The sequence below is a fragment of the Asparagus officinalis genome, chromosome 1 (assembly GCF_001876935.1).
Source record: "Asparagus officinalis chromosome 1, Aspof.V1, whole genome shotgun sequence".
Lineage (NCBI taxonomy): Eukaryota > Viridiplantae > Streptophyta > Magnoliopsida > Asparagales > Asparagaceae > Asparagus > Asparagus officinalis.
In genome coordinates this window covers 5,797,302-5,813,544 of record NC_033794.1, presented here as the reverse complement: position 1 = coordinate 5,813,544, position 16,243 = coordinate 5,797,302, and the positions used below count along the sequence as shown (strand labels likewise).

Below are 16,243 nucleotides of genomic sequence, written 5' to 3'. Positions count from 1 at the left end.
CGGCAGCAACAATCTCACGCTAGATATCCGTGGTATATGAAAACTTTTTAGGGACTTCTCTAAATTGTTTATGGGTAAGAAGTGATTAATTCTGTATAATGCAGGGGGTAATGCAATTAACCTATTATTTATTGCGTTTGTTAGAATGCTATATTACTACTGGGTTTTTTTTTTTTTTTTGAGTTTATGATTCAGAGCAGAGAACACGAAATATACGGCAAATGTATATCAGATGTGATATCATTAATATATCCTGAAATGAAGAACAAAATACATGCTATTCATGCTTAAGAATACTATTAATATTTGTATAGCAGAAATTTCCGGATTTTGTTGGTTCAAATGCCTAGGGTGAGCATAGTTTGAGCGGAAATTTGTGTGCGCGTGTGCACACATGCGCGCGGTCGTAGATTGAAATGTATAGAGGATAGAGATGTAAAATTAATTTGCACCTGTGCAGTAGTCCTAAATAAAAAATAATAACTTTCTCCCCTAAGTGAGCTATACGCATTCATTGATATTGTTGTTAAAAATGAAGAATATTAGTATAAAATCCGAAAATAAAAAGTCAGAAAACTAGGCCTGAATGGGAGAAGTCGTGATTTCAATGCCCTAGAAGATTGAGGACATGCCTATCGCCCTGGCGCAGTCAATCCTCTCTCCCCTAGCGGTAATAACCCCCGGTTCGGCCGGCCTCTGTACTCGAACAAGAGTAGCAAAGCTTAAGCTCTGACGAAGAACGTTGAGCAAAAGAAAAATAGTAACACAATAGCCAAAATAATTTAGAACGAGAGAGCTTGGTTTGAGATGGAAGAGAGGAGATTGAGGCCTTCATAGACGTTGCTCATCCCGCACATCTATTGCGCCTGTTACCCAAATATCGCGTAACTCCCCGCGCCATCTGCGCATCCGTTACGAACGAGTCAAAAGATAAAACGGAAAAATTAAAGTTTTGAGATCCAAAAAGATGTGGGCGGTGTGGCGAGGCGCGCGTGCGCGTCGCGATGTGGCGTGCGTGCGCGCGTGTGTTATGCAAAGCCCACAAAACCCAAAACACTATTCAAAGCCCAATAAGGGGTGTTCCAATATAAACCGCTTACTATTCATCTCAATTTTCAATGTGGGACTATGCACAAAGGCAAGATTGTCTTTTCATGAACAACATAGCCAACAGATATTTCATACCATTTCAATTTTTTCTTGCAATTGCAGAATGTTCCTTTCAACCGTCAAGAGATCGAGAGTGCTGAAGGGCTCTGAGCTTTCAACAGTAGCTGTAAGCTATGTAGCACGAACACGGATCCGACACGGCCATCCGACAAGCCGACACGAGGCAAATCCTAAAAAATACATAGGATACGTGTGTTCGACACGTGTGTTCGACACGGACACGACACGACACGGCTTCATGTTATGTGTATTCGTGCTTCATAGGCTGAAAGTTGACAGAACTCCTAAATTCATTTGTATATAGTCTATTATCTTATCTACTTACAAAGAGATCAACCAATTCATTCATTGTAGTTACTTGTTAATTATAGTCTGAACGGTTTTTTCGCCCCTCTTTATTTGATCTCCAGGTGGGAGCAGTTAGCAGGAAAAGAACAGCTATTGAGTGCTGAATTAAGTAAAAGATGAGGGTCTTCTTCGTTTGAGTCATGATTTTGATTTATTATTCTACTACTGCTAAAACTATATGAACAGCACAGTGTACCATATGTAAATGTATATGAAACTTATGATATTTTGGTTGTATTGTTGTAATGGATATGACATGATGAAATTGTTTTCATATTTTGTTCCTATTCCTCTATATATTCGTATATTCACCTCATATGGGAACTTCTGACCTTATTTTTTTCTCTCTTTATATGGTTTCATAGGGTACGTCAAGAATATGGTTTATGTTTCCATTCTGTTTATGCTCAAAGAGTCATACAAGCAGGCATAGATCTTTTTGAGAAATGCAAAGACCTCTTTTCCTTTTTTTTTTCTTTTTTTTCTTTTTTTTTCTTTTTTTTTCCTTCTAAAGCAAAGGTAGAGATCTTTTACAACGTCTACACCTTTTAGAGCACAAGAACGCATGCTTGGTCAACAATATATATAGTTTGTTAACGAAAGCAAGTTAAAAGAATCAAGTAAATCTAAAAATGAGATTTCAACTATGACAATGGCTATTCAACTGCACATGAATTTGAACCTAGACTGAAGCCTTGAACATCATCTTGCTCTAATGCCGTTATGTGAGAACAAAAGAGGAAAAGAAACCAACCTATGTCATTGGTTTTACAGACAAAGCAAAAGTCTGTCAACTATTGAGCCAGGGCTAACTCCTGCACAACCAAACACTAAGGAGTTTTGAGTATGATAAGCGAGAATATTACATTGTTTGGTTGCTTTCCTCATGTCAGCTAATCTTATCTGAGGGGAAAATAGATAGTAGATAATGTTTCTTGGATAATTTATGACCTTAAGCAAGAAGAAATTTTGATCAGTATACTAATCTCCCAAAAAAATTTTGAACGTGACAAAAAGATCATCGCCCTTGAAAAATAGGAAACTTCCAATTTAAGGTCACCCGAAGGAGAAATAGTAACCAAATATCAACATCTTCTCCCTAATCATATAATGTTTTTCATCCTCATGTGATTGTATAATTGTAGGTAAGCTGGTGAGATTCATTGTACCTGTGAATAGATCTTTCTCATGATGATAGAAGATATCATAGTGTCGGCACTATAAGTAGAGACCTTCACCTACTTTTTACCTGTAAGAAGCTCAACATGAGATAGGAAGTACACTTTGTGTATCTACTTAATATGTAAAGGTTCTGGCTAACAAAGCAATATATAAAACTGAGAAAAGTCTGCTGCCCTCTATAAGACTATCTTGTTAGTCGAATCGCATGAACAGTTATTCATACAAGGGAAAACGTGAATATACCGAATATTACAACTCATGATGTTCGTAAATTAGTGAAAAGCAGAATTAGTAGACAACAAATACTAGCAAGACATAATAAAGAAGGGGTTTTCTAATAAGTGACACTTGCACATTGGATAAATAGATAACTGGCAATATAAAGAAACATTACGGACTTTCAGAGTGTTTTTCTTCAGTTTTTCTTTTTATTTTCCCCCTTTTCAGAAAGGAATTTACAAGACTTTGCTGACCCACAAATACAACATATCCAATCTCAGTATCTCATAGTTCATAAACATTGAAAGGAACAGAAAACGGAAGAATTTCGACTCATAACACTCTTGACGCCATAATAGCTGTGTAATCTGTTGTTACCATGTGTTCCAGTACCATAAAGAGCCAGTCACTAACATTTCTGATCAAATTATTGGCATAAGCATTCAAATTCTCTTTGAAGCATACAACTCCCTTCATACTTCTCCATATTAAGCACGTGCACATGGAAACAGCTATGTACTTATCGCATCCCTGCATATAAACCTTCTACCCTAGACTATGTTGTTTAGAGCCCATGGTCTACCCCAATTACCATCTACTAAATCGATCAAGAAGAAGGATGTCAAGGATGTCAATGTACATGATCAGAATCTGTCTTTTGAGGAAAAAAAAATTAGAGCTGTACCTCCTTGTACTGGACCGCATTTCCCGAGATGACTCAACATAGTGGCACATGATGTCCTGTTCATGTTCCCCTCGCCAAATGGAAGTCCCTAAAGGCACATAAAATTAAGATAAATTTAGATGATAAAACGGTAACAATTTCATGTACAAAAGACTAGGTGTCGTGCTAATTAAATGCTACATACAAGCCATAAGATTTTGCATAGCCCCAAAAGATTGAACAATCTCTCAAGCATCACCTAGAGATGCTACTGATCGCACCAAATCCTCATATTTAATTGATACATGAACAAATACAATATTATCTACATCAATTCTATAAAATCATTCACCTGATCATAATTGTATGTACGTACGTACGTACGTACACACATACACACATGCACACATACACACATACATACATAATATAGAGCAAAACTTGTGTCAACTTAAGTGGATAGCAAAAAGTTGTCCACCAAACTTTTTAGCCACTCATATTGCCTAAGGATCCTTGCATGATATGAAAAGGTTTTTTATATTAATAAATGAGTGGCTAAGAAGTTTGGTTCATTCGTGTGAACGCCTTTGAAGCCTGTAGCTTCAGCCCCATACCATCCACGCCTAAGGCGCGATGTACATTGTGACTTCGTGCAGCTCATCTCTACAAGCTGAAATGACATTTGGCTGACCTCACCATCACTGAAGGCAGGAATCCACATGACCCTTTTCTTTGGATCAAGCTTTCTCATGGTATTTAGAAAACACACCATGGCTGCAAAGTAGTCAGCGCTTGTTAAGCCTATTCTCAAGTAGAAATTTCCTAAAGGTTATATTGAAAGACTTTGGAATTTCAAACTGCAATGACATTTCTTGGTTCCTTCAATTGTGAGGGAAGAATAGAAGAGGCTTAGTTTTTGAAAAGAGGCTAGAAATTGGGAGAGGGAAAGAAGCTTGTTATATAAGATTTACATATGGAAATGGATGTGCAGTGTAGATTTATTTATAGCTGTGGCATAAATTATGAAGGTCAATATTATTTTTCAAAGGGCACCAGAAGTTTCAATGTACATAGAAAACTTGATGGTTTGGTTAGCATAAATTCAAGCATTTGTTTCATATATTTGAAATACTACGAAATTTGAAATTATTCAGTGAATTGTGACACAGGTATAAGGGAAGGAGCCAAAAACAGATTGTATGAATCTACCTGGCCCCAAAAGACTAAAATATTACTAGACACGTAAAATTAAGATAAAGTCAGATTACTAGATAATAATAAACTGATATGCGAAAAGAAAACATAAAATATTGGGCATAGCCCCAAAAGATCTAAGAAACATCACCTAGAGATGTTGCTGCTAACATATCACAAACATTTACAGTATGTATCTCACACAAATCATCCTATTTAATCAATACATGAACAAATAAAACATTACCTATATCAAATCCTTAAAATCATTCACTGATCATAATAGTCAAAGATACCAAATCCTATAAACATTAATAGTAGCATGGATACATATAATAGATAGCGAATCATCATACATGTATATATCAGCCTGTAGGTGGGTAAAAGTTGGGTCTCGATGCGAGATTTGTATTGGTAAGAATGTTTGTTACAAATCAATGAAATCAAAGATTTATAACAAAAGTGGAGAGAGGGCTCTCCTTGTTTAACGTGGGTTCTTCGGTAGCGAGAGGACACCTCCCTCGATGCTTGTGTCGAGTTTATTTCCCTTGGATGATCCGATCGAAGTTGTGGTTAAGCTTCAGTACGCAGTAGAAGCTCCTGGGTGATTGAGTTCGATTAATACCCGAGCTTGATAACTATCAAAGCCGAATGCTTGGAGAATGCTAATATGCATGAGTTTGCAAAGAGCCAAGAGTCTCAAATCTGAGAGTTCAGATTGAGTCCGCTTCAACAATCCAAGCAAAAAGCTAGGAAAGTTCTACCAGACAAGCCAATGAGAGAGCATCTGCTTGAAGAGCCTTGGAGATGCCAAGCTTTCTTGAAAAATATTGTCAGTCGAACCTTTCCAGATAGGCCTCTGTTGAACCACTCCTCGCTGACCTCTTTCATGTTGGCAAAGAGGTCCTATAAATAGGCAAGGGATGGCATATGGGTTATCCCTTAATTTATGATATGTGACCACTAATAGGAGTAAGGAGTAGCATACTCCCTCTATAGCTATGGGATGTGACCACTATAGGGGTGATGGGAGTCATGCCTCATTACCCAGGACGTGAGAAGTGGGTAGACCCACTCCCACAAGCAATCAGCCACTTGCACTATTCAGGCGAGACTAACAAGCTTGTAGGTGAGCTTGAGAGTTGCTTGAACATTCAAGCAAGCTTGCATGCGAGCTTGGAGAACATACGGGGTCAGCTGGCGGGCCCCTCGAGCGTGTGAGCTGGCGTTCATTGGCAAGCTAGGTTCGTGCGGGCGAACTTACTGTAGGCGAGCTTGACTCGTGCAGGCGAGCAAGGTATTCAAACGAGGTCGAGCTCGTGCTGGCGACCTCGATAATCAGGCGAGCTTGTCTCGTGCTGGCGAGTCAAGCAAACAGGCGAGATTGACGAGGTTTGACACGTGCAAGCAAGAGGTCCTATAAATAGGCAAGGGATGGCATATGGGTTATCCCTTAATTTATGATATGTGACCACTAATAGGAGTAAGGAGTAGCATACTCCCTCTATAGCTATGGGATGTGACCACTATAGGGGTGATGGGAGTCATGCCTCATTACCCAGGACGTGAGAAGTGGGTAGACCCACTCCCACAAGCAATCAGCCACTTGCACTATTCAGGCGAGACTAACAAGCTTGTAGGTGAGCTTGAGAGTTGCTTGAACATTCAAGCAAGCTTGCATGCGAGCTTGGAGAACATACGGGGTCAGCTGGCGGGCCCCTCGAGCGTGTGAGCTGGCGTTCATTGGCAAGCTAGGTTCGTGCGGGCGAACTTACTGTAGGCGAGCTTGACTCGTGCAGGCGAGCAAGGTATTCAAACGAGGTCGAGCTCGTGCTGGCGACCTCGATAATCAGGCGAGCTTGTCTCGTGCTGGCGAGTCAAGCAAACAGGCGAGATTGACGAGGTTTGACACGTGCAAGCGAGTTTAACTTGTGCTGGCAAGTCAAGCAATGCAAGCGAGCTTCACTTGGCCTCTTGAATGCAGGCGAGCATGACTTGTGATGGCAAGTCAAGCAATGCAAGCGAGCTTCGTTGGCCTTCTGCTTGCTTGGCCTTTTGCTTGCTTTGAGCACACAGGCGAGCTCTAATGGGTGAGGTTTGAGCTCTCTTGTATAAAGGTAATTTTTATTGCCTACACAGTCTTGGCCTGCAAACCATTTTTCAAATCACATAAAGGGTGCATATAACCTACAAGGATAAAAATAATAATAATAATAATAAAACATCTTCTAAATTTTTACTTACCGAATGCAGTGCAACATTGTGAAGCATCAACCAGGTCGATTTCATTCCTCTTAATGGATCCGAAACCCGCAGCTTCAGCTCTACACCATCCACGCCTAAGGTGCGATGTACAACGTGTTTTCGTACAACGCATCTCTACACACTGAAAGGACATTTGGCTGACCTCATCAATAATGAAACCAGGAATCCAAATGACCCTTTGCTTCAAATTAAGCTTTTTCATGGTCCTCAGCAAATTGGAATAACATTCTTCTCGGGTTTTTTTAATTGAGATGAAGGATGGAGGAGGGGTTTGATTTTAAAGAGAGGTTAGAGCTTCGGCATTCTAAAAACAATCGATGCATGAATAATGGGTATATTATGAATATTTTTGGTCCTTAAAACGGAAACAAATGGTTGAACGAAGGTGGTAAAAATTGTATGTGAATTAAGTATATTACAACACTTATTCTAAAAATGTTTGTAGATGAATAGTTCCATAAAATGTTTGTAGATGAATAGTTCCATATTTCTTGTTGGCTCAGATTTTTATTATGTTACCTTACTACCTTATGACTATATAACAATATAGTTCAAGCAAACCATTTTATAAAGATATGTGAAAAGCAATTTTTTAAGGACAATACATGTGTATGTATATACATATAAATACATAATATGCACACACGTATAAGTCAATCCACTGACACATGCTGGATACTAGATCTGAGATGTCACTTTATTTAGAAAAATGAGATAGAAGCAGTGAGGTCCACACCTTCCTATGTGAATAGCAGGGTGGCCTCACCACAAGGTTATACCTTAGTAGCTCATTTATCAAAACGAGGATGCACACTCGCTCACACAGACAAACCGTACCCAGCCATCCCCACATACCCACACACTAATATATGTGGTATAGTAGACAGAAGATATCAGCTCATTTAACTAAGAGCTACTTGGAGATAGGAGTGTGAGGTCCACCTATTCTTGTGTATACGCATGCGCCGGCGGGCGGACATGTGGGTTCACTTGCGTTCGTGCATGGGTAAGTGTGGGGGTGTGTGGGTCTGTGCGTGCTTGCGTGTGTGTGTGTGGGTGTGCTCACGCACACACAACAAAGATTGTGCATTCTCTTCAAAGACCATACTAGGTACATTAATTCCAACAATAAGATTCTTCCCAAGAACATAAAATTTGGCCCGACGTTACCGTACTACATATCACAAATTTTTAACATGCGGGTTTCTAACTCAAAGAACATGTCATGGTTTTCAATCACTCTCTATCAGTTGAAACAAACATCTTGGTCGTTTTTTTCCCCAAAAAGGTAACAACACGCTTTACAATTTTCAAAAGTTTCGAGCAAAAATTAAAAAAGTAGTCTGAAATTCCACGGAAAGTTGCACCAATTGGCATGTTATTGCCGATATTTACTAATCTACGCACAATTCACCATAAAAAACAGCATACCGTGGAAAGCAGAGCACAAATCACGATCTGAAACCGATATCTCGCACTCCCTCGTACAAACCCACCAAGTGTTCGACAAAATGCGTCAAAGAAAAACCCTAGCTCCGCGTCGCTCTCCACTTCCTTCTGTTGAGCCGATGACTATCGACGCCGTTTGCGGCTAGGCTCCCCGACTTGAAAAATTGATGTTGGCCCCACGATCTCCGCCGTCGAAGTTGACGGAGTGGAAATCTGTGGAGGCGGCGGCGGCGATCTCACGCTGGATATTTATATGCGTATATGAGGACTTCCAAAATTGAATTAAGCCCCCAATAACTTTGCAGAAAACGCCCATTATATTTTGGGTAAATTTAACTAAAACCCCAACAACCTTTAAAATGCCTTTTTATATTGTTTTTTGGCTCTAGTTTGTGGGAGTTTTCTCCAAAACGCGAAAATTTATTGGGGATTTCTGCAATGCCAAAAGGTTATTGGGGGGTTTTGCGCGATTTTGGAAGTTATTGGGTTTTACTGAAAGTTCCTGGGGATTTAGTGTAATTTACCCATACAGAAACATAGGATGCCATGTTTAATACAGGTTTTTGTGCAGTTCACGGTTTTGAGCAGATAATATTTGTGCAAGTTTGAAATTTTTATCTGTTGAAGTATTGTTTGCTTTAGTTTTTTATTCGTGCGTGCACATGGTATTGTGTGAAGAATGTGTAAACAGATTATTGAAAGCAAGCACGTACGGAATGGTTAAATTCATTCAAATGGATTCTGATAGGATGTCTACTGCTTTTAGCTGAAATTTGTATGCACAAACAAATTTGAAACTATGGCTTGAAGAAAGAGATGTAAAATTATTTTGCACCAAGCAGTAACTCTAGAGGTCTATACACATGAGATCATTGGATTTTTCCTTGTGTAAGACACAGTAAAATTGTCCTGCCAAGCAAAATTGGTAATTGATAGTAGAATCATCATCCTCTGTTCTCTTAAGCAAAAAACAGAGCAAAAACCTCTACAAGAAGCAGAAACCAGAACGATACCATTAAAACTCCCCTGGTCTTATTATCAAATGGTCAGGAGAAAATAGAAACGGCCACAGAAAGAACATATAAGAAAATGGGGAGAAAAAAAGAGAGAGGGGGGGAAATTACATAAACAAAATTTACTCTTAAGCTGCGCTCTGCAGGGCTACAAAACTCCTGCAATTTATACATCTTTGTGAGACCAATACCGATGACTTCCTCCTCATCTGCTCCCTTATAAATAATGAGAAGGAACAAATATAAAAATAAAAAAGCCTCCCCCCAGCTCAAGACTCGTTGAGATATTGAGAGTGAGAGGCTGCAAGGAGAGAGGCTCCAATGCCGGAGCCATCATTTGCATGGGTAACTATAACATTCTTTGCTACCTCATCTCCGAGCATCTCAGCAAGAGTGCTCTCCAGACACTTGCTGAATATTGTGTAGTGCTCATAGAGCCCTCCGTCCATTGCAATCACCGTCCTCTGCTTGGTGTCTCGGCCCTGCTTCTTTAGCATTCCCACAAGTCCGGCAGCGGTCAAACGGGCCCCACGCTTGGCAATTATATCGCATATGTTTACGATGGTTTTTCTTGTGTTTAAGGAGGTATTAGTTATCTGAGATTTCAGAAGATGTTGGTAGAATTTGAATCAGGATTTTTTTTTTTTTGTTTAAAGATGAGATCTTTGATAGAAATTGAGAGAACTTACCCCGAATACATCCCTTAATTTATCAGCGACAACTCTCAGGTCGGATGATGAGTCATGATGCATGGCAGACATGACAGGAGTCCTGCATGACGTGTCAAGGAAAATGTAATAATGGTAGTACAATATCAGATTTTCATAGCATACCAGTTGTGCAAGGAATAAATTCCTAAGATGTTTTTACCTATTCCTAACATTGAACAAGGGGCTAGCAGGACTACTGTGGACAATAACAATCCTGTCAATGCAGTATTCACCCTAGCAACAAGACGGACTTGATGGTTAAAGCAACTAGTCAGTGTGTTATGTTCAGTGCATACATTTCAGTAAATCAAATCAAGTTGTTACGTACATCACTCAATTCTCACTAAAATCAGCATAAGGGCGTCGCTGGAGCTGGATGTTGCTCTCGTCCCCAGTTCTCCCAGTTCCACGGAGTACAAACCGTAATTAGCCCACAATAAACACCGACTAAATGATAATAGACTTTGGCTCAGCAAAGAGCAATGTAAACACAAGCAAATTAACTAGACATGTAACCTTGCTAAATTATCTCCACTGCATCAACTTTATTTCCAAAACAGTGTAAATAACTATATTTACTTTCTTTCACTTTATCTTCACAAGCTCTCTTCATGTAGAGAGCCTTAACAAGACAGTACCTTCCAAAGATATCAATTAAATAAAACAAATGAAAAAACTAACTAAAATACGTCCAAGTTTTTGCCTGACATACCGTAATGTAAATGGAACTTGAAGTTTGGGGGGAACATTATCACCAAAAAAGGAAGCTTCTTCAGCCAACCTCCAGAGTACTCTTCTTACAATGTCTCCAAGATACATTCCCGAAGTTAATTTCTCAAAGATCTAGATTCCAGAAAGAAAAACTTGAGCTTGCAGCATCAAAGGTAATCATAAAATTTAGCAATTATCAATCTCGTCAAGAGATAAGATAAAAGTGTTACTTGTTCACCAGGATTCAAACTTTCAGTATCCAATGCTAGATCATACTCTGTCAATGGCAGATGAGATGACCGGAAATTTCCCCATTCCGTGTTGATTACCTACAACGACAGTATTCTAAGTTAAATACAAGCTGTTCATAGAACATCCACACAACTAGATGAGATGATAATGAAACAGTTAAACATTGACTATGTTCTGTCAATATCAACTGTGGCCTAAAGATATTGAAGAAGAAACAGCAACTAGAAAAATGCTTACCATGTCTCCAGATTTAGGTAGGGGGCCATGCCACTTGGGTATTGCCTGTGCTCGCTCTACATATGCTGCATTTGTACCAGTGCCCAATATCACGGCAATAGCAACATCATTATCATGGTACCTACCCCCAGCCAATGTTCCAATTGTATCATTGACCTACAATACAATTAGTTTCATGTCATATATAGTCTCCAAACTATATCCTATACTTGCATCTATTATGGCTTTGCATAACTGAAGATATGAAAGTACTCACCAATGCTGCAACGCGCATATCAAGACCTTGTCTTTTCATTGCCTTAGTCAATTCAGCAACTACATCTTCTCCTACCTGATTCCACAGGAATGAGACTGGTTCAGTTGTTATCATCTAACTATGTTGAGATGTTGATTTATGAAAGTATGAAGCACATGACACAATTAGACTCTAGAATGTGGTCTTGCAACAATGGTTATAGGTATTATTAGTCATGTGATGAATAAGAAAAGAGAGTACATTAACATATATGATAAACTTGGGCTACAAGCTTCGGCAACTCAGAAGGCCTATCACATTGTTTAATGTCTGGTGCAATAGATGAGGCAGTGTAATAAGTAGGCACATTGATTTTCCTTGAAATAAATCGTACAAAAATAGCTTGAAGAGAGAATGTTTCAGCAGAAAGATGCAAAATGCATGAGATTGTCAGTAAGTTTTGCCTTCACTCAAAGTGACCTATTATCTATAATGTCGCCAATAATCAACATCAGCAAAAGAAGTTTCATCATCATGATAAAAATAACATGTAAACAATAAACAAAAGATTTTGCACAGCCACAATGAATGATAATGAGTTGCATACATATATTTGAAGAGCTCATCATAAACCACAGACTTCATTGGCTCACATTAAATAAAATAATAGCTTAAAGCTAAAACACAAAAAGTTCAAGAAATTGGTCATGCACATTGTAGGTAGTACCAAAAATATGATACAGAAAGGTAACTAATAAGAACCCGGTTTCAAAAATTAACCGTGTCATCAATGGAAAATCCTTTTGTCCACTTAATTAGATTGCCAGATGAAATTGAAGTCTGCCGCACTGGGAAAGAGAAAGTAAAGCCTAATTCCCTCTGTCTTCCAACAGGAAGGGGATAATTGTTGCCTTCAGAAGCAACAAACTTTGCCAATGCTGAAGCAATGAAGTCGAAGAGTTCCTGAAACCACAATTTACGAAATCTTAAAGCATATGAATCGAGGAGAAATAAAAGTTGAAGTGCATTGGGGAATTTACTTACATGAGAGCTTCCAACCATCAGGTGTGGGGGAATTGAGACTTCCTCAGCTTCCTGTTTGACCACACGTCCCTCCTTTCCACCAAGTTGTACACGCAAACAACGAAAGTTGGTTCCTCCTAGATCTAGTGCATAAAACAATCCCTTCTCGTCCCTACAGATCACAAACTCCGATAGCAAATGTCTCAATCCGAATTTTTGAAGAAAAGTATGGTTGGAAACCTTGAATTAAACATGATCTGTTGATATTTAATGAGAAAAGGTACTGTATTCCAGAACCATATGTGTCAGGCTGATGCTATGTGAAGATTTCATAGGTTTAAGGTAATAATACACCTATATCAACAGTGAATTACAAAATTTCCGATGAAAGGTAGTAGTTTCATGCTCAAGCAACACATTTTCATTGTTGTGTTGCATCAACTTCTCAAAATGCTGAGAGAAGACTTTTTTACTTGACACAAATATGAAGAGAGTCACGGAATTCAGCCCGACTCAAACTTTTCAATCTTCCTCACACTTTGTACTCCCGTTCTTCATCTTAAGCCTTCTCTAGGGTATAAGAATTAGTCTTAAGTTCATTAAGAGACACAACAGAGTATTTTACTTGCACTAGAGTTCGTTTCTGACAAGCAGTATGCGTTATGCAGGAAGATTTCCCCTGTACTTAATACTGACACATAGCATTTGCAAAGATAGATACTTTGGCATCTTAAACCTTACAGGGGCAGTTAAGTACGATTATAATCATCTTTAGTTGTTGTGACTTATCAATTTTGACACCTCAATGGCCAGAACCAGTTATAGCTTTTGGCTTTCACTTCTATTAAATTAAGCTAACTCGTCACTTGGTAAATCTCAACTAAAATCTCATTAATTTTTTATGTGAAGATTAACAAAACATTTGAAAGATCTGGGGACCAAAGTAGACATCATCTTTAAAAAATATATACAGAAATAAATTCATAGCAATAATCTAAGCGCACTCCTAAATACAAAGAAAAGGGACAAGCTACAAGGTATGGATGCGCATTAAATCTTTATTGACGGTTTACTCAAGGAAAGTATGTTAATCCACTTGACAGAAAGTTTATAAAGCAAGATGAGCAAAAAATATGAAAGTGAGGAACTTTCACCAATATAAACCATAATAGATAAAAATCAACGAACCAGAAAGTTCAGCACGATTTTAACATAAAATATCTGCAACAAGGAAAGATCACAAAAAGCAATCCAAGCACTAATGCTCCTATATTTTTTTATAAGAAAAAGGTATCTTCATCTATATCATGTTTATCATGAAGCCCTCTCATCTAAAAAGTTCAATAAAGAGCTCCCTCATCTATCCCTTAATAAAACCATTAAATTTGATATAGAATCTTGTTCTATGTAGTTGTTTGCGCTTAAATGGACGTCTTGATAGAGATCTGTACTTCAAAAATCAGAGATTTTGGATGTTTTTAAATGGAAAGATAGAGAAAAAAAGTCAGTTTTCAGATAAAATAAAAAAATCTGACATTTTTATCATTCAGCTGGAATTCTGCTGGTGGATATCTGCCCAGACTTCACTCTAACTGTTTCATTAATGACCATAGATGAAGGGGCTTTTAATGAACATCTTTTATGAGGGTTTTTTGGCAAACAGGGTAAAGATGAAGGGTTTCTTGTAATTTACCCTTAAGAATTACACTCGTCCAAGAAATAAGAATGCATATAATTAGGGGTGAGCACGGTTCGGTTCAAACCGAAAAAACCGACCGAACCGACCCGAACCGACCCGGAAAAAGCGGTTTTATGAGTAAGGCGGTTCGGGTCGGGTTGACAATTTTTCAAACCGACCCGAACCGAACAACCGAATATATTTGTGGCCTTTGATTTGGTGGTTTATTGTTGTGTTCGATCACCATGATAGCAGTTGCAGGGAATTGATTTCATACATAACCAATGTTCTAATGAGTCAGCTCTTTTTTTTTTGTCTCCACAAAAACCCCAAAGTCAAAGCTTGCTACACAAAGACAAAGCAAGTTCGTTACTAAAATTACAACGTCAGAGTCTAGTATTTAATCCCAAAAGGACAAGTTACTTCACTTAAAAACAGTATACATACATGAGCAAGAATAATAAATGGAGTGAAGTTAAAAAAACAAATGCATGCTGGCATAGGGTAATAATAATATATAAAATATAAAATTGAAGTGAAGTTATACTTGATGAAGTTAAAACCGAAACCGAAAAACCGATACGAACCGCACAACGCGATTTGTAAAGGGGGGGGGGGGGGGGTGGGGGGGGGGGGGGGGGGGGCTGGCTTCGGTTCGGTTTTTGAAATTGTAGTGGTAAGCGGTTTTATGAGTAAGGCGGTTCGGGTCGGGTTGACAATTTTTCAACCGACCCGAACCGAACAACCGAATATATTTGTGCCTTTGATTTGTGTGGTTTATTGTTGTGTTCGATCACCATGAATAGCAGTTGCAGGGAATTGATTTCATACATAACCAATGTTCCTAATGAGTCAGCTCTTTTTTTTTGTCTCCACAAAAACCCAAAGTCAAAGCTTGCTACACAAAGACAAAGCAAGTTCGTTACTAAAAATTACAACGTCAGAGTCTAGTATTTAATCCCAAAAGGACAAGTTACTTTCACTTAAAAACAGTATACATACATGAGCAAGAATAATAAATGGAGTGAAGTTAAAAAAACAATGCATGCTGGCATAGGGTAATAATAATATATAAAATATAAAATTGAAGTGAAGTTATACTTGATGAAGTTAAAACGAAAACCAAAACCGAACCGAACCGCACGAACCGATTTGTAAGTGTTTCGGTTCGGTTTTGAAATTGTATGTGGTTCGGTTCGGTTGTTTAAATTTTGGTAAAAACCGCACCCGAACCGAACCGTGCTCCCCCTACATATAATAGGGAAATTTTACTAAAAAATACGGAAATCAAGGAAATTCACAGGCGTAGCATCTAACAAATCAATAAAATATATTTTTTTTACCCTTTTGGGAGGTTGTCGACGTAGCTGATAAGCCATCTTGAGCTTGTTCCCGCCATCAGACGCAAGCCCAGCCTTCATCTCGACGCGCCATGGCGTCGCGCCATCTGCCTCAACTTTCCATCGGCGTCCGCGCACTTCTCCTCCAGTTCCTTCAGGATCGCCGCCGCCCGCTCCACCGGCCGGAGCTCTTCTTTCCGGTTCCTCCGCGATCCAGCGCCGCCGCAGCGACCGGCCGCCGCAGCGCACAAGACCGCTGCCGTCACCTCCACCTTATTCATCGCGATCAAACGAACCCTAGAAACCCTCGATCGGTCGAGATTTCACCGGGAGAGTGAAGACAGAGATTTAGAGCAAAATTGGGATATCGAAGAGAAGGGATATGAGCTCTATTGCTCTCTCTCTCTCTCGGCCCTATTTTTTGATGAACGGGCGAAGATTAAATCGAAAGAAAAAATTGCGGAGATTGAAGAATGAGAGCAAAGATTTCGGATTTTTTTTCTCTTTTTAATGCTTTCTTTTGTAAGGATTTCTTTTTTAATATTTGCTTGTT

General features: G+C 38.9%; 1 protein-coding gene and 2 long non-coding RNA genes across 3 annotated transcripts; 1 reads left to right on the top strand and 2 right to left on the bottom strand.

Moving 5' to 3' along the window:
* On the top strand, positions 1,112-1,792 carry LOC109830518. Its single transcript, XR_002244323.1, has 2 exons — positions 1,112-1,276; positions 1,581-1,792. It is a non-coding gene; the product is annotated as an uncharacterized LOC109830518 (long non-coding RNA).
* On the bottom strand, positions 2,526-8,753 carry LOC109830512. Its single transcript, XR_002244322.1, has 3 exons — positions 8,474-8,753; positions 3,605-3,692; positions 2,526-2,767 (listed from the first exon to the last, which is right to left on the bottom strand). It is a non-coding gene; the product is annotated as an uncharacterized LOC109830512 (long non-coding RNA).
* LOC109847080 (hexokinase-2-like) lies at positions 9,483-16,243 on the bottom strand. The gene is given in 11 exon segments (XM_020416328.1): positions 9,483-10,100; positions 10,194-10,275; positions 10,927-11,057; positions 11,156-11,254; positions 11,415-11,570; positions 11,671-11,745; positions 12,430-12,612; positions 12,694-12,844; positions 15,694-15,725; positions 15,727-15,792; positions 15,795-16,243. Coding segments are annotated over 11 exon segments (1,479 nt in total). The 5' UTR covers positions 15,972-16,243; the 3' UTR covers positions 9,483-9,773.